The sequence below is a fragment of the Belonocnema kinseyi genome, chromosome 6, assembly GCF_010883055.1.
Source record: "Belonocnema kinseyi isolate 2016_QV_RU_SX_M_011 chromosome 6, B_treatae_v1, whole genome shotgun sequence".
Lineage (NCBI taxonomy): Eukaryota > Metazoa > Arthropoda > Insecta > Hymenoptera > Cynipidae > Belonocnema > Belonocnema kinseyi.
This window is the reverse complement of record NC_046662.1, coordinates 145,529,212-145,547,613: the sequence shown is the minus strand read 5'-3', so window position 1 is coordinate 145,547,613 and position 18,402 is coordinate 145,529,212. Positions and strand designations below refer to the sequence as shown.

The 18,402-nt window shown below is 36.6% G+C and overlaps 1 protein-coding gene across 5 annotated transcripts in view; it reads right to left on the bottom strand.

The window, feature by feature from the left end:
- The window catches only part of LOC117174319 (ESF1 homolog), a 247,024-nt gene that overhangs the window by 184,291 nt on the left and 44,331 nt on the right, over positions 1-18,402 (bottom strand). For all 5 annotated transcript variants that reach the window (XM_033363327.1, XM_033363328.1, XM_033363330.1 and 2 more), the window contains one exon: positions 17,810-18,402. In XM_033363327.1, coding sequence (XP_033219218.1) covers positions 17,810-18,380 — 571 coding nt within the window. In that variant the 5' untranslated portion in view covers positions 18,381-18,402. The remainder of the gene's footprint in view (positions 1-17,809) is intronic.

Below are 18,402 nucleotides of genomic sequence, written 5' to 3'. Positions count from 1 at the left end.
CTCCATTCTGCAGCTCTGTACGAATTTGTCTTTAGTTTATTTATAAAGCCTTTTAGATCTATACAATAAACTAGATCTGCATCTCGCGACAAATACTTTCTGAACTCCATATCTCTATCTCGGTAAAAATTGTTTCGTTTTACTAAATAGCAAATACTTATTTTTCAACCTTGAGACTAGTAACTCGGCTCTATCTTTCGATAACCCTCAGTTCCTAATTAAATCATTAAGTTACTGTTGTGAGAAGGTTTGTGGTACAGAATGGTTAGATGGAGTGTAATCCTCATCATCTACAGAACTTGTTACATCATCCATTTCGTAACATCTCTCGTACTCTTGCTCTGAACAGTCTTCACTTTCCATTTTACTGGTAGATGCAATGATTTCGGATGCAACTTCTACTATATTCTCAGCATTATCAGATAGAAGCGTCGGCTTTGTTACGCTGGAAAAATCTGCGTAAACTATTTAAGAAATATTGCGATTATTGAATCCTGCAAAATTCGTCATACAGAAATAGCAATCTTCCTCACCTTTCGGTTGTCTCCATCTAATCGGTAGCTTGAATTTTAGTTTCGATCGATCCTCTTTTTCATTCCATCGGCTCAACGAAATACTGTAAGTGCTGCATATTAAATTCGGGACCCATTCCATTTCTTGATGAGTCACCTCAAAACCAAAGCAATTTCTATAAATACTTTTCATCTTGTCTGAAAACTTTCTCGCATCGCTCTTCATTTTATACTCACCACAAATGTAGCAAAAGGATTGACGCTTGCTATCACATTTGTGGGATCGCAGATGAGTCCACCGTGCTAAGGATGATAACCCTCATACCTCCCTAAGTCTAAGTATGAGGGCTTTCCAACTTTGACGAGGATATAGTCAACTCGTCGTCGGACACACTAAGGCTTCATCCTCGAAACCCAACGGCCCCTGCAGGGCAGCGTGCCTGACAACGCTGGAGGCTATTACCTTACGAAACCGGAAAACAAATCATTCTACACATCCCTTTTCAGGGCAGTTGTCATCGCTTCCAGCATGCTCTGAGGTATCAGATTCAAATAACACTTGTGGTTCTTCAGCTGTAACTGTACCATTTGAAATTTATAAGAAACAGGGTTTTCTCTTCGAAGTTTAAGAATAGTCAGATATTCTTATCACGCGATCAGAAAAAAACCGAATTACCCAGCGGTAATTCGGTACACGAAAACCTGCTTTTCTACGGAATCTTCTGCATCTAGTGGAAAACCCATACCTTCTGGGGGAAAATAAAGATCACGTTTGTATTCAGTGCCCCAAAATGCGTCATGATATCGTATTTGGATTACATTCCACATTAATTAAACAACCAGGGTAACTCCCTATACGAAAAAACCTTCTTTCCTAAGGAATGCACCACATCCAGGAACAAACTCTGAGGTACTGAGAGGAAACTAATGTCAGATTCATATTCAGCGCACCCAAATACATAAAGATGCCATGCCAAACCTATTTCCAAACGATTTCAAAACCAAAGGTAAATTCATACAAGCAAAATATGATTTTCTAGGAAAATGTTCGCATCTAGGGGAACACCGTGACGTTTTTGGTGAAAATTGATGCTTCATTCATATCTAAAGCATAAAAAATATAAATATATCATGCAAACGATTGCAATAACAAGGGTTGCTTCATACACGACAAAACTGATTTTTTAGGGAATTTTCCGAGTCTAGGAGAAAAACCTGAGGTACTGGGGGAAAACTTACGTCAGATTTGTACTCAATTCACCACAATACATGTAGATATCATGGCTGACCTGTTTCGAGATGATTCCAATACCAAGCGCAATTTCATATAAGAGAAAGGTGATTTTCTAGAGAAATATTCGCGTATAGAGGAAAACTCTGATGAGCTTGCCGAAAACTAATGCAAAATTCGTTCTCAAACCCCAAAAATATAAATGTATCATGCTCGAATCTGTTTCCAGACGATTCCAATAACAAAAGTTATTTCATACCCAACAAAAATGATTTTCTAAGAAATTTTCCGCGCCTAGGAAAAAACCCTGATGCGATAGCGACAAAAATTGTCTCACATTCGTATTCTGTGCACCAGAATACATAAAACATCATGTCTGATCTTTCTCTAGACGATTTCAATAACAAGGGTTATTACATACCCGACAAAGCTGATTTTATAGGGCATTTTCCGCGGCTAGGGGAAAACCCTGATATGGCAGAGAGAAACTAGTTTAAGATTCGTATTCGGCGCCCTACAATACATAAAAATATCATACCTGATTTGTTTCTAGATAATCTTAATACCAAGGGTAATTTATACCTAGAAAATTTGAATTGCTAGGGAATTTTCCGCCTCCAGGGGGAAATCTTGACGTGTTGGGAAAAAACTGATGCCAGATTCGTGTTCAGCGCCCCAAAATATGTATATATACTATACTCTGATCCCTCGCACAACCCACTTTTTTGTGGACCTGCGTAATTAGTTCTCATCTCTAATCGTTACAAAAATAACCCCCGCAATGTATAAGTTAAAATTGCAACGTCTTTCATCAAAATTATTTTCCATTCTGTGTTTATATTCAAAAAATATAATTTACCCTTTTCGAAGCATCTTTTAATGCCTTTAAACAACTTCCTTGTTTAAACAACTTCCTTGTTTGTAAAGAAATTCAAGCAAGCGCGGGTAAACGGTGGGAGTAACTATGACTCCTTTGAAGCGCTCTGGTTCGAGTCAACCTGGGGAACCCTTGAATTTTCACCGCTTTCGCAAACCTAGGCGCGAGCGACTTTGAAAAATTTGTGTGGTTCCATATCTATTCATGTTCGCATATCTTTGCAAACCTAGGCGCAAGGGACTTGGAATTTTTCTGGCTTTACTTCTTCGTTTCAAACAAAGGTCGAGAGGGATCAGGGGGATCTATTCCAAGTCAACCGCCTATTTCAAATGGAGGCGCGAGCGACTTAGAATGTTTTCTGGCTTTTTTATACTGAAGTTTCAAACCTAGGCGCGAGAAATAGGACGGAATTGGATGACATATCCAATTCACACAGAAGCCATCGACGCACCGCTATTCATCGATGAGTAATGGAACCAATCTTGGTACTATTTCATATAGGTGACGGCTCCCGGATTTAGAGGCGCAAATCAAAGAAGTTTGTTTAATGGGCAGAGGCTTTGATCAGTTCCACACTCATATTCATTCCTTAAGGATCTAACAGTCCCTAAAGTTCGAATATTGTTACTGCATAAGGCATTTTTTAATTCTCTTTTCAGAAATAAAAAAAGCCTAATGCCTTTTCATCTACTTAGTGACGCGCATGAACAGATTAAAGAGATTCCCACTGTCCAGCGCTGCGATGAATGAAAAGAGACAGACGAGTTCGCGCGAATTGAGGATCTAAAATCTATCAAATCTATATTAGCATCGCCAGAATGTATGACATCATGTGCTGCAGCATGGCGGAAGGAATACAAATTGAACTAGATAACAATAATACTAGACTATACATGCCTTAATAACACACGCAGGATAAACAAATTACGGCAAAATACTGCAAAACTAATAAAAATAATAAATAACCCACATCAATACTGAATAAAGCAAACACGAAGGTAAAATCATATATCAAATAAGGTATGAACTAGGAAAGAGAAGCGGCCTACGGTGGCAACTCCAGCCGGGTACAGCGGGAGTGGGGGGTGTAGATGGGGAAGTAGACTCGTGGGCTCTCTCTAAAAGCGGATCAGTACGGCGAGCCAGGTAGGAAGTTTATAGACTAGCCTCGTTGTACCTCCGTGATGGTGGGCTTGACACAGGGGCTTAAAACTCTGTCTTTGAACGGAGGTGGATGAGAGGCTGGGCGCCTCCCTACCCGGAAAAAGTTGTATTCTCTCGGAGGTCGTAAGGGGTAACCACCCTTCTGTGCATTTTAGATCCGTAATAAAAATGAAAACAATATGGGTAGACTGAGATTAAATATTAAAAACAATTGGACTCAGATTGTTAGTGATCCTCTATTTAATCCGGTTGTAATAATGACTAGATATGATCTTCCTACGCGAAATCGGGGTCCGGCATGTCTCGATCATTGGGAGAATGCCACAGGTAAATCAAACACCCGACCTAACAGAATCAAAATACTGTAACATAACGCAGCAGGTTCATCGACGGTCTTATATGAACTGCGCAAGTTGCAATGCGACACTGGCTTTGATGTCGCGCTGATTCAGGAGCCGTACTCCTATAATAAGAAAATACCGCCCTTAGGATCTAAAGCCATTGTACATAACACGTGTGAAGACAGGTACGGCCCTAAAGCGTCCATGGCAGTTTTCAATAAGGAGATAGGCTATGTTCCGAGTACAGAGCTCAGCACGAAACACTGCATTATTGTTCGCAAAGTGACACGCCCTGGTCTCTCATTTCATGTCATCTGTCAGTATTTTCAGTACAGAGAGGATATTGAACAGCACCTGCTCCACCTCGATAAGGTAATGAGTGCATTGAGAAGAAAGATAGTGGTTGTGGCACTGGTTGTGAACGCAATCGTGTCCCTGTGGTAATAGAGGGCATGCCACCCCCCCCCCATTTTGTGAGGTTGCCGGAAAAAAAGTTCCCTCCAAGTTAGAGCCAAATCGGTTAATATTAAGACGAGCTGCAAAGGCCCTGAAAATCCCACAAGATTAACATGGAGAAATTTTGGTTTTCGCAAAAATGGAATTCAGGTTTCTGGATTTAAACTTAGCTTGCGGGAGATATTAAAAATTTGTTGGAGAGTCTCTAATCAATCAGTTCCATTAAATTACTTTAAATTTTGATGCATCCACCCCCCTTATGATGCCCCAAAAAACTGAAATTGTCATTTTTGCCCAAAATTGACATATAAATGCTCTGTTTTTCCATTTTTTGGCATAAATTATTTTTGTTCGTCAAGTGAAATAGTTTTAAATATTTTTCAACTAATTAACACTTGTTTGAACAATTTATTTTTGTTTCAATCATTTTTTTCCACGCACTCGTTGAAAGGTAGATTTTTAATGTTTGATTGCACAACTGGTCATTTTTAGAAATAATGAGCTTTCATTCAAGGATTTAGTATGTGTTTAAGCAATTATTTATTATTTAATTGTAACTTTTTCTTAATATCTACGTCGTGGAGATACAAGTACCTTTTTTGATATAAATTCTTATTTGTTTAAATAAATTTTGTTTGTTTAAACCATTTTTTTTCGAAAATAAATGCTTGAAACTTCTGTTTTTCTGCAATTAATGTGGCAATTGGTCATTGTAAAGAGCAAATTTTTTTGTTTAAACCATTATCGTATTGTGTATTAAATTTACTAAATATTAACGTAACATTTTATTGAAAATTGCGATTAAAAATCTTATTTTTTCTCAATTCAATTAAGTATATCTCTTATTGTTAAATGTTTGAAATTCAAAAAAATGCTTTAAATAACTAATATTTATTCATAAAATGTTTTGCATTAGTCATGAAAAATCTATTTTTTTAGAAAGACTTCATTCTATAAAAATTACATTCAATTTTGTCGTTCTGAAATTATTTTTATAAGGTTTTCCTTTAAATTGCCCTCGTAAACACACACAATTGTTAATTAGTTTAAAAATATTTAAAAACATTCTACTTCACAAACAAATCAAATTAATGGCAAAAAAGGAAAAAAACCGAGCATTATGTGTCAATTTATAGCAAAAATGTCAATTTCAATTTTTTGGGGCATTTTCGGGGCTCCACAAGGGGGGGGGGGGCATCAAAATTTAAAGTAATTGAATGGAAATGATTGATTAGAGACTCCCCAACAAATTCTTAATATCCCCCGTAAGCTAAATTTAAATCCAGAAACCTGAATCGTATTTTTCAGAAAGCAAAAATTTCTCCATGTTAATCTTATGGGATTTTCCGGGCCTTTGCGGCTCATCTTAATATTAAACAATTTGATTTTAACTTGGAGGGAATTTTTTTCCGGCAACCTTACAAAATGAGAGGGGGGGGGTGGTATGCTCTCTAATAAAAAAATTTCAACAGGTATGATTTTGGACCACCCTAGTGACCACAGAGTCATTGACATCGACATATGATTTACGAAGGAATCTGGCACTCCTGGACCCCTCAACCAGATTTCTAGTAAGAAAGATGAATGAGCAGACTTTTGAAGCTTGTTTGAAACAACAGGTGGAAGTGAGACTTGTCGACCCGGCTTGCATGGCCGACCAATCTGCGCTCTTAGGTGCCGCGCGCTATCGTTTGCTTTAACTTACTGTAGTGCAGATTACCGACTACAGGCGTAGTGTCGCCCTGTCCATTATGTTGGGCACAGAAAGACAAGCAATTTTTCCATTACTGTTCCCGTCGAAATCCGGTCATACGCTAGTCTGATCCGACTCCCTCGGGATTATGGAGCCGTACACATTCATGTGTCGAAAACATTAAATGTCCCTATCTACTATCATATTCACTTGTACAAATTCGATTTTATTAAGGTAGTTCGGTTTCTTAATTTTTCCAGCGGGTTAACATGGTAAGGATTAATGTTCCAAATACCTCAGAAAACCACCCCTAACGTGAAATATGGCTAAATTTGATAAGAAAACTTTCGAGAATGTTTTCGACTCTCCTACTATCGAAACTTCTCAAATTTAGAACTTATCCAGGTATAACAGTACCTGGTTTTTCGATAGATCCAATGCTCTAAGGTATGAAATTCCGACAACTCCAAATAAATACCCTTGTCGCGAAATTGGTCTGAATTTGATTGGTGGTAGAATATGTAGATTTTTGGACACCTGCCTTAGTGAAACTCGTACAAGTTCGGCCTTATCCAGGTAGATCGGTCATATGATTTTTTTATCGACTCAATGCTGTCAGGAATTAAGTTTTAGTAACCCCAAAAAACTACCCTTATTGTGAAATTCGTTTGAATTTGATTGGTGGTAGACTATGTATATTTCTGCTTTTTAGGGTTTTAAAATTATTTCAACTTCTCTTTAAAAATAGTTTCAAAAACTATTAGAAAAAATTATTTTAGAAAAAGTCTGCTCTCCAAAAATTTTCTATCGATCTGAAAATTTAAATTGTTCGTTATATAAAAATATATTTATCTCGTTAATAACTGTTGTGCTCGAAGTTGTTTAAAACCATTAAAAGATGCATCAAAAAAGGTAAATTGTAATTTTTTAATATACACACATAGACTGAGAAATATATTTGATAAAGGTGTTGCAATTTCAGCTCATACATTACGGGGGTTATTTTTGTAACGATAAGAGGTTTCTTTACCCTGATAGCTACTTCATTTCCCTGACAAACTTTTTTCTCCGTGACATTTTCCTGACTTCCCTAACGTGTGGCCACCCTGAAAATACGAGATTCAACGCATCTTGTAAGTGTTAATAGATACGGATACCATTTCTTGACCCCATTCGGACAAACTACATATCTCAAATTTATGCCTTGGATCTAAAATGTGCATGCAATAAATCCTATTGTATTTTTAATAATGTTTTGTAAGTTTACCTCGTGCGGGTTAAAGAGCATTAAGAAGCTTATTATTGCGGGCAGTTCGTTCTTGACTTTTGTCTTTTTTTTTTTACTGCACATTCCAATATTCCCAGCAGCAAGTCAAATGCGGCTATAGCTAGTTGAATGGTAATATTCTTTTTAACACAAATTTCTATTGGCAAAGTTTCATCGCTAATCATATGAAAATCTGGATCCTACCTAGTTGATGCGTTAAAAACTGGAGACTTTATTTTTTCTCCCATATAGTCGCAAGCAGATTTTAATTTCTCATGCCATTGTTCAAAATATTTTAGTTTTTTAAAAAGCACACTTAATCTAACAAATTCTTTTCATTTAGATGTAATAACTTCTTTATGACTTTCTTAATCATATCTTGTTTCTTCATTAACACTATCGTTTTCTTCTTTGAAAGTTTCAGACATGTCTAAATCAAGAATCACACCTTGAACAACTTAACTTATGAAGAGTGAGAAACAGCGAAAGTTCTATAAATGTAGTATTCGCCGCTACCTTATTCACTATTACACCTTGCAATTATTCCGTTAAGCCATAATCCTTGAGGGCGCCCAAAACTAGGTTCGGGATATCATATTCAGTATCATTACCATTTCATGGAAGAAAATCAATAACCGAAGATATACCCATAATGCAATTTTCGGTTGAAAATCAAAATTGCTCATTTTCCCGTTGTATTTCTTTGAGATACATTCACCTTATCATTAAGGTATGTGAAAACGCTTTTTGTTTCTTCAACGTCAAAGAAATTGTTCGGCAGATACTTCTTTCATGTCCAATCACTCAAATTCTTCTCGAATTCTGTTTGATTGGACTTCATCTAAGAAATTATTATGGGGCATTCCACACAATATTTACCACCAATTTTTTTCACGTAAAATATTTTTTTTCTTGTTTAACATTCAAAAATATTCGATACGTATTTTTTTATGTCAATATGCCACGCAAAGTTTTTGAGCTTTTGATAAGGGCGTGAGATAAGTAAAATCTTCATCAGTTAAAGTATCAGAATCAAGAAACTTACCATGATTTATCAGAGCTGATTCTCTTCATACTGTAAAGAATCTGCTGACTTCTATTCCAGGAAAAATTATAGAGATTTAAATATTTCCAGCCAGCATAGAAGTTTCTTAAAGAAAACCTGTTTCATTAAGGTGTTGCAAGCAGATGCGAGTTGCGTGAGGAACGTAAATCTTTTTGATCAAATATATATATCAACCCGAGCCTGAACACTAAGCCGTAGTAAATCATTATTCAGGCGATTATAGTCAAAGAGCCCGCTCTGAAAAGGTACCTTGAATCGTTAGACGATTCTTACGAATTCTAAATGATTCGTCCTGAGAACATTACCCTTAAAAACCAACGGTGCCATTTTTAATTCTGCCAAAAGCAATTAATAATTATTAATCTTTATCGGAATTGAACGGACAAACAACCTTTTTATCTTAGACACTTGCTAATTACACTAGGAACTACTTTTTCACCTGCAAAACAAGAAACACTTGCGGTGCCGGGTCCCACCTTGCCACAACCTTCGGCACCGTGGCATTAAAGGGGATGGAAATATCGACAAGGTACCTTTTTCTGTTAGACAAAAAAGTCCTACACAAAAATTGTAGCCAAAGAGCAGACGGGCTTGGGCGGGCCAATTTTACGTTTTAGATTGCTAGTACGGTAACTTGCAAAAGAATTAACAGATTGGATTGAACTTTGGTATACTCTTTTAGTGTCCTAAAATGAAGGTTATGTTCGTTAGCCAGTCATTTTGGATAAAAATACAAAAAGTTACAGCATTCTGAAAATTTTTGAGACCATTTTTTTGCAATTTACAAAATCTATGAACGGATATTCATAGTATTCAGAAATTCGAAAAATATATTCTTATGCCATTTTTCCATGAAATGGAAATTATCAGACTTATAACATTTTTTAAATTTATAAAATCAAAATAAAACGAACATTTGAAGCCAAACAACGCAAGATATGAAAAAAAGTCCACAAAACAAAAATAGTTATTTTTGAGAGCCCTACAAGATGGGTATAACCAATTAAATTTTTTTTTTTTTAAATGGACATTTTCGATAAGATGAAAATTATCAGACTGATTGCATTTTAAAAGGCGTATGAGTGCGGCAGAGAGAGAGAGAGACCTCGACAATCTCGATCCGTTATCCCCACTTTCGTCGTGAGTCAGCGGCCGAACAATGGGTTGTTTACGTTTCGAAGAGTTTGGCAGAGTAGGTTCAGAAACAGAATTTTGCTTCATTCTAAAGAAAATGCCGTGTTTCCTGTGCCATGCCAGTGATGGAAAAATTATTTCATTCACTGGCAGCAAGTTTTCGAAGATTAAAAAAATAATTGATTTTCGAAAGAAAAAAAAATTATAAATATGGCGAACTAAAAGTCGCAGAAAACAGTGCCTACACGTGAAGTGCTTTCAGGAAGTTGCTGTTTAAAAAAGAGGGATAAGGATGAGTATTTGTCTATGTTCTAAGATGAAACAGAAAATGTAAGTATTTTTAAATTACTGTTATCTGACAGCTTAGCCCTAAACTCAAAACCTAATCGTTTCATTGTACTCATCAAATATCAAACTTGAAGATTTTTTGTTCTGTATATAGTAAATGTTTCAAATTAGAAATAAAACTACACAGGGGAAAAATGTCTAATTTAAATACTTTTTGCACAAGACACTTCTGAAAAATTATTCACGCTGCTTAGGTTAGAATTTTTCGGAAACGTCTTATAGAAAAAGTATTGCAATTAGACATTTCCCCCCTCTAGTTTAATTTCTATTTTGAAATACAGCGAAGAAAACTTTAAGTTTAATATTTGATGAGTAAAATGAAACGATTAGGATTTTAGTTTAGGGCAATTATCAAACACCCTTATAAAATAAAAATGAGTCGTTACATAGAAATGTATTTAAAAAAAAATATCCATGATTCTTGCAGTCTTTATTTTTTTTTACTTTCAGGAAAATGAGCTTCAGGAAAACGAGCTTGAAGGAAACGTCAATCGGAATTTGTTTCGGCGTTGTTTGCATTTTCTGTTCTAAAAAACAACGGCGCGTCAAACTGCGTCGAGAGTTTCCCATTTTGTGCTCTTCGAAAGATGCGCGCGATAAATTATACGGGTTAACAGAAATTCTACAAGATACGCCGATTCAAAGAGTTTTGGAAAATTCTAAAGACATTTACTACCACAAAACTTGCTATGCTTTATATCACTCCAACGCGACTAATAAAAGCAGGAAAAACTCAGAAACTGGCGAATGGCGCAGTGTTCGACAGCTTCATGCCGCAGCTTCCGATTTGCTCGGAAAATTTATAACGAGAAAAACATCATCGAGGGGGAGCAAGTTTATTACTTGGTAGAATTGCTCGCAAGGTACAAGCTACTTTTCGTCGAATCAGGCGATGGTACATTTGGAGAAGAAGACGTCCAAAATTATAAAATCGATTTATTGCAGGCCAAAATTCTCGAAAATTTTTGCGGGGAAATCTCAATCGATTGTGGGGCTAAACCATTTTGAAAAAGAATAGTTTATAAAATAGGTATGGATCTTGACAGTCTAGTTTACGATAGCTTGCTCAACGATACTGAAAAATCGTCCCGTTTAGAGCAAGTAGCTTTCGAGCTCCGAAATGCAATCTAGAAAATGCCGGTCAAGAAGCTTCCTCATAAGATAAGGGTCGAAAACATTTTGGAAGGGGAAAGCAACACTCCAAATCTTTTATTTGAATTCGTTAGTAGTTTGATTCAAGGACCTGATTGGGAAAGACGGAATTCAGGACACGATGTTTGAGTCAGGTCCGTATGTAGTGATATCATTTATATGATCACGAACGGGCGCGTGAAACCATCGAAGCAAATGATGCTCAGCTTGACAATGAAATCTCTCACCAGCAGCAGAAAAGTTGTGACCATATTAGACAAATATGGTCACTGCATTTCGTACAATGCTGTTGAAGAGTTGGAGGCGGAAATGACATTCACGGCTCATGAGGAAAACAAACTTATTCCTACTGGTATTTCTTCTTCCTCAGAACTGTGTACGCCCGACGACTTTTTGTGAGTCGAATCTTAGAGTGACAATCCCAGCGATGCTGATTGCATAGTTCCACGTAAGAGGCGTAGATTCGAAGAGGTTCAGCGCGAAGTTCAACCGTATTACTGAAAACCCGTCACCAGGATGTCACTGTTACCGTACGACAAAATCGATAAAGGCGTAAAGAGTTGTATTTTTTTTTCTAGAGAAATCGCCATGACACAAGATCTTTTTTGGGCGGTCAGTTTCTCGCGTATCAAGAATACCCCTATGTGGATAGGATTCTCTTCCTGCATGACGGTAGACGATAGCGAAAAGCAAATCGTTCGGTGTCTTCCTCAGATTAATTCTTCGCCAACGTCGTATTCGGTTGTCCTCGAGACTCTCATCCAAGCGTCTCGAATCGCCGAGGAATGACATCAACCAGAAATCATCTGCACATACGATCTAGCCATTGCTAAAATGGTCAAACAGATACAAGTATCCGAGAGTCCGAAATTCGATCACATCTTCATAAATATTGGCGGATTTCACTTGCAATTGGCAATCTTGAAAGCCGTTGGCAAGTAAATCGATGGTTCCGGGATCGCTGACATACTGATAAACTCAGAAGTCTTGGCCGGCGGTTCTATAAACTCTTTTCTCAAAGGAAAACATTTTAACCGTTGCAAACGGATCTCGAGAAGGCCATGAATGATCCTAGCGAGCATCGAGGAGTTCTTGACATTTCCTCTTATGTCAAAAATCTGTTGATTAACTACAAGTTGTTCAGTTCTTCGACTTTGAGTGGCGATCACGGTAAAACTGCACAATTCTACATGTAGTACGTGCAAATGATCGAGACTTTTTTCCACTTTTCGAGGAGCATTCGTTCGAGTGACCTTGAACTATGCATCGATTCAGTTTACGAGATCGATGGTTTGTTTGTCATGTTCAACCAGCCCAATTACGCCAGATGGTCATTGAGTTACGTCTTCGATTTGTTGAATCTGCAGTTGAGCGAGTCCGATCTGAAATGGAAGTTCTTGAGGGGATCCTTTAGTATCAAAAGAAATGTAGGAAATTTGGCTCGAGAGCCTGTTAACCTGACTCTGGAGCAGACTGTGAACGCCGACGCTGAAAATTCCTTGACTGGGATAACCCATTTCACAAACTCAATTTCCGTCAAACAGTGGTGGGCTCTCAGCCACGGAATAAGGACTACTGTCATTTCCAAGTTGCTAGAGTCTATTGGAATCACTCAAAAAGATCACGTTTCGTACGAGATTCAGAAATCTAGACTGGAGAGAGATGAATGGCAGGATCTGTTGGCAGAAAGGACTTAGAATGTGTAGATTGGTTTTTAAGGGCAATGTTCTCATGACGAATCATTTAGAATTCGTAAGAATCGTCTAACGATTCCAGGCACCTTTTCAGAGCGGGCTCTTGGACTATTATAAATCATACATGTTTCAGTGGATCTTTGTTTAAGAACATTCAATCTAAGACTATCTGGATTCTGCAAGGCCGCTTCATCTCGTGTAAGTAATAAATCACAGTTAAAACAAACACGTGAAAGATCATTAATCTCAAGAGCAGGATGATTAAGCTCCTCACGGTACCTCACAGCAATCTCCACTTTTTAAATGTTGAAGTTCCGCATAGGTCGCATGGTACGGGGAGGAAAAGCGTTTATAGTATATAGTATAGTTTATAGTATAAAACTATTATAGTATAAAAGGTAGAATGCACAACTTTTTCTCGTAGCTTTGGTTGCGAAAAAAGTAAATTATTAAATATTCATAAAATGCACATAATTGATAACCAAAAGTAGTGGTAAATGTCACTTATGAGAATTAAATATTGGTTTCAAAAGTGAAAAAGAAATAATATTTGAACATATTTTTTAACATTTATTGTGAAAATATATCTTCAAATATACAGATGCGAGATTAAGAATAGAAAATAACACATTTAAAACAGTACTGAAATAAAATAACCAAACTGTTGAGCACTTGGTTTGAGCTCTTAGATGTAACGATAAGCAAGGGTTAAGGAAATGAAGATAGTTCACACGTAAGTTTAAATGTGACGTTTTAATCTGAGAGATGAGCATAAGGGGTTTACTGTAACAAGGCTTGACTTGTAATGTCGCAGGTCAGTTACAGATAGAGTTGAGAGTATGAGGGAGACTCACAATTTTGAGGGTGGAGGCGAAAGCCCAGGGTCCGTAGGCGTGTTCAGATTCGTTCGTTCTGAAAAGACGCGAAACTTCTCGAAGATGATTTTACAAAAGATTATACAGCTGTGTACTTTAGAAATATCAAGGATTACCTAAATGAGACAAGCCTGAAGCTAAAGTGAAAGCGCACGTACCTCGCTTTGTCGAGTGATTAGGACTCAGTCCTCGATATTTTCGATATTTTGATCTGCAGAGCAATAACGGATAATAATAGTAAATTTCAAAATGCTAGAGTTTGAGTGCAATGAAGATTATTCTAAATCCTAAGGGACTCGAAGAAATCACGCTTTAAAACAGACGTAAAACCTTATAAATCTGACAATTGCGCAGCAACACAAACTACTGTATTTTGTTGTTCAAACTTCCCAATGTTTATTAAAATACTGCAAGAACATATACTCTACTCCAGAATCTAACAAAGTCAAAGCAGTTGAAAAGAGATACTACGATTACAAGTGAAAAGGCCGCTGCCGTCACTTTACCAGTATCGTCATTTCTTTGTCGTGTATGCACCAAAACAGAAAACGATCGCAGCGATCGTCATTTTTTTTGTGTATGCACGAAAACAGAAAACGATCGCAGCGATCGTCGTTCTTTTTTATCGTGTATGCGAAAAACAGAAAACGATAGCAGAGATATTCGCTTTTTAGTCGCGTATGCACGAATACAGAAAACGATCCCAGCGATCGTCGTTTTTTTGTCGTGTATGCACAAAAACAGAAGACGATCGCAGCAATAGTCATTTGTCTTTTAAAGGTTCTTTTAAGTATAGTTGGCTAGTTTTCCCATAGTGTTGCGTAGAAGATCGGCGATAAGTTTTGAAGGGCCCTTGTCAGGATAGTTCAGAGTGAGATAAAACTTGATTTAACAAATAAAAAACGCGAGACCTTGTAAATCTAAAACAAGAAAAAACATAATATTGAAGAACTTTATAACTATAACGACTGACAGACTGACGATGACAAAGTAGTTTAAGTCCGACTTTGCAAGCTCCGCATGGTGATCTCTGGGTAATTCTCATGCAAGCGGCAACGGCCATTCTTTTTTAATTCTTTCATTTACTTTATATTGGGGGTACGTTTCCAATACGAGTCAACGGCCTAGATTACGAGTAGAGCCGATACCCCCATCGCACTGACTTCGGCGGGCCTTTTCTTGGATCCCTTTGGGTTTTGGGCTTTGTTCCCATTGAGACATTTGTACAGGACGCCGAGACGAGTAACATATAAAAATTCAGGCAAATAACCAAAACCACTCTTCTCGAGTAAGGAAAATAACCAAGTGAACTTGTAGAGCCGATACCCTCATTATACTGACTTCGGCGGGCCTTATCTTGGGACTCGAGTGTTGGACTTTGTGCTCATTGAGGCATTTGTTCAGAATGACGAGACACGTAAAATATAAAAAATTCAACCAAATTAACGGAAACCACGTTTCCCATAGGCGTTGTGAAAAGGTAAGATTTAAAAAATTTGGGAAAAATTACATTTCTTTTTTTGTCTAGATGTTATAACGTGGCAACTTTCAGGAATTAAACATTGAGGTTCATAAATATATTACGTAATGCAATTTCCCGGCAATTGTGGACCCCCCACCCCCCTGTGAGGATTTTTTCGATTTATTTTGTAGTTTCTCACAATTGTCGTAACGGCTGACTAAGAATTCACCTCCCCTAAGCACTTTACGTAATATATGAAGGACCTCTTTGGGGTAGTTCAAAAATGTGAGTATCCTCTGTATAGTAAGTATTTCATTATAAATTAAAGAAATAATCCAATTTTTATTGGATTTAAATAAAACTAAATCTATAAGTGAAGTAACAATAGTTCAAAAAAATATTGTCCTTTAATTAAATTCCGACTAAAGGGCTTGTGCATTAGCCAAATACCTATATTACCTATATTACATATTATATCAGCTGGATATTTTAAGGGCATGTGATACTTCGTTGTGTGGTCAATCGGGTGCAGTTCTCCCGGCTTTTTCCCACATAAAATGAAAATTTTTAAAAACTGAATTCGGAGATGCTATAAAATATCATAATGGACGTCCCCGGACTCTTTTTTGAGGGATTATAACAAAAAAATTTATTGTGCTAAATAAAAATTTTATGCATGTGCATTATTTTGAGGTTACGTCGTTTTTCATCTCTGCCTTTCTGATAATTTGAAAATTATTTATGAAATAAACTTTTTTAATTGCCTGCAAAAAAGGTTAGTTCCGGACGATTAGTTACTATGTTTATTTGAAAGTCAAAAGTTTTCGTCAAACAATATTGTGTAGTTTGGAAGTAACGCTCGGGAGAATTGTAACACATATAACCTCGAAATATACAACCACGTTGTTAGCAATATAAAAATTTTTTTGAATAAAAAAAACAAAAAAAGTTTGCGGGGACGTCCGTTAGCATACTCGCTATCATTTCCCAGATTTTGAAGACAAAATATTTCTTGCCCTAGGAAAAAAGCCGGGAGAATCTAACACTGGAAAAATCGATACTAATTCCTAAGCGCTATGCAAATTAATCATATTTTTCTAAATTAAAACTTTTTTAAATTAACCCACAAAAAGAGTGTGTGGGGACGTCCGTTAGCATGTTCGCTGTCATTTCCCAAATTTTTAAGATAAAAGATTTATTATTCTAGAAAAAAAGTCGGGGGAACCTAAAACTGGTAAAATCGACAATTTTCTAAGTATCACACGCCCTTAATTACAAAAAAAATTCTTAGGTTCAAAAGAATATTCAATGAACTGATTAAGTGAGGTCGGTAATACAGGTATTTGGATGTGTCACATGCCCTTAAAGGTATTAATTATTCTTTATTAAATTACTAGAAAGACGCTACACTACATTTATTTTGTGTCTTTTTTGCTCAAACTTTCAACTTGCAATCTTCCTTTTTCAGGATCAATATGAATATCATTATTTTCTATCAGTTTTTTACTCTGCTCGCCCTTTTCTTCCGTCTCACTCCTATTACAACTTTGTATGAACATTGCATTTACAATGTTAATAATTTATCAAGTTCTTAAAACAGTTTTTTTTTAACTTTTGAAATCTTGAGTGGCTCGCTTCTTTTCGACTATCAAATTCTGGAAGTTTGAAAAACAAGTTGATAAAACTTTTTCAATATGGAGCGGTAAAATTTAAGAAGTGATAAATTATAGCCTTGTTTTGAATCACTAGTTTCCCTACTAATTCTTTAATAACTCAATGACCCAGGTTATAACATCCCCCAAAAGCACAGATTCTTGAAGCAAGTGATAACCTCGGTGTTAACTTTCATAGTATGCTAGACGTCCTGAATCTGCCTTGAAAAAGTCTAAACCTCCCCGGGCGAAGGTATTGTCCACGTGAACAAATATATTATTGCGTAAATTAAGTTCTGTTATTGGGGTTATTAAATAAGGATCAAACTAGGAAGCCTTGTATATAAACAAACTAAAAGTCTCAAATGGACATGTTTTACGGTCTTAAAAACGTAAACTTTTTCTACACGGAGAAAACAAAACGGCTTTGGTCACTGTGACTCCCGGTGCTGATGTGCGTGATACGGAAAGAGTACTTCAAAATGATGCAAAATATATGAAATTGACGTGTTCACGGCGATCATGCGCATGAATCACAGTTAGGACCTTCACAGTGGTCACCACTGCGATCACAGTGTTCACCACTGCGATCACAGTGTTCAGCATTATTTTACACGCATCAACAGTGTGATGTCCCAGCGATGAAAAACGTTTTGATCACAAATTTCACATATTTCCAAGCGATTCAAAGCCCTTTTTCCCATTACGCGCATCAGCACAGTGAGTCACGGTAACCACAGCTGTTTTGTTCTTTCCATGTAAACCAAACTTTGCTCATCCCAAGGGAGAAAAATTAATTTGAAACGACAAATTCTGAAACGTGCCCATAGTGGAAAAAATTATACGTTTAAAATACAAAATTCAACTGAAATAAAACTATCTTACCACTGTTGTATAAACTTTCTTCATCAGAAGAACTGTCTGAAACAAGCAGACCTTCCCCTCGAGCATAATCCACTGACAAATCTCTTAACTTCTTTTTAATATCATGAGATATTTTGGTATTTTCGTTTTTTCTTCCAGTACACAATTGGGTTTTATTCTCTTTCTTATTAACTAATAACGATTCCTGTGCGCCTTCACTGGCGCTTTCTTTCTCTTTATCACCGACTTTAACAAGTAAATTTTTGCCTTTATTAAATGCATTATTTACCTGACATCCTTTTTCCTTAATTATTTTCTTTAATGTTTTTCTAACAATTCCAGAACCAGTATTAAGCGATTCATCATCTTCACTGTCAGATATATTATAATACTTTCGAAGATTTTCTCCGGAAGATTGGACACTAGGTTTTCCCCTTTTGTCTATGGTAGAATTTACAGAAAATTTTTTATCTTTAAACATAGATTGAAATCGTTTGTCAATCTTCACTTTTCGTTCATTCTTTGGAATTCTTCTGAATTTTGGATCATTGAAAATGTGAGTAAAACGATCATCTTTAAGTATTTTATCCATAATGAAGCTTCATATATCAGAT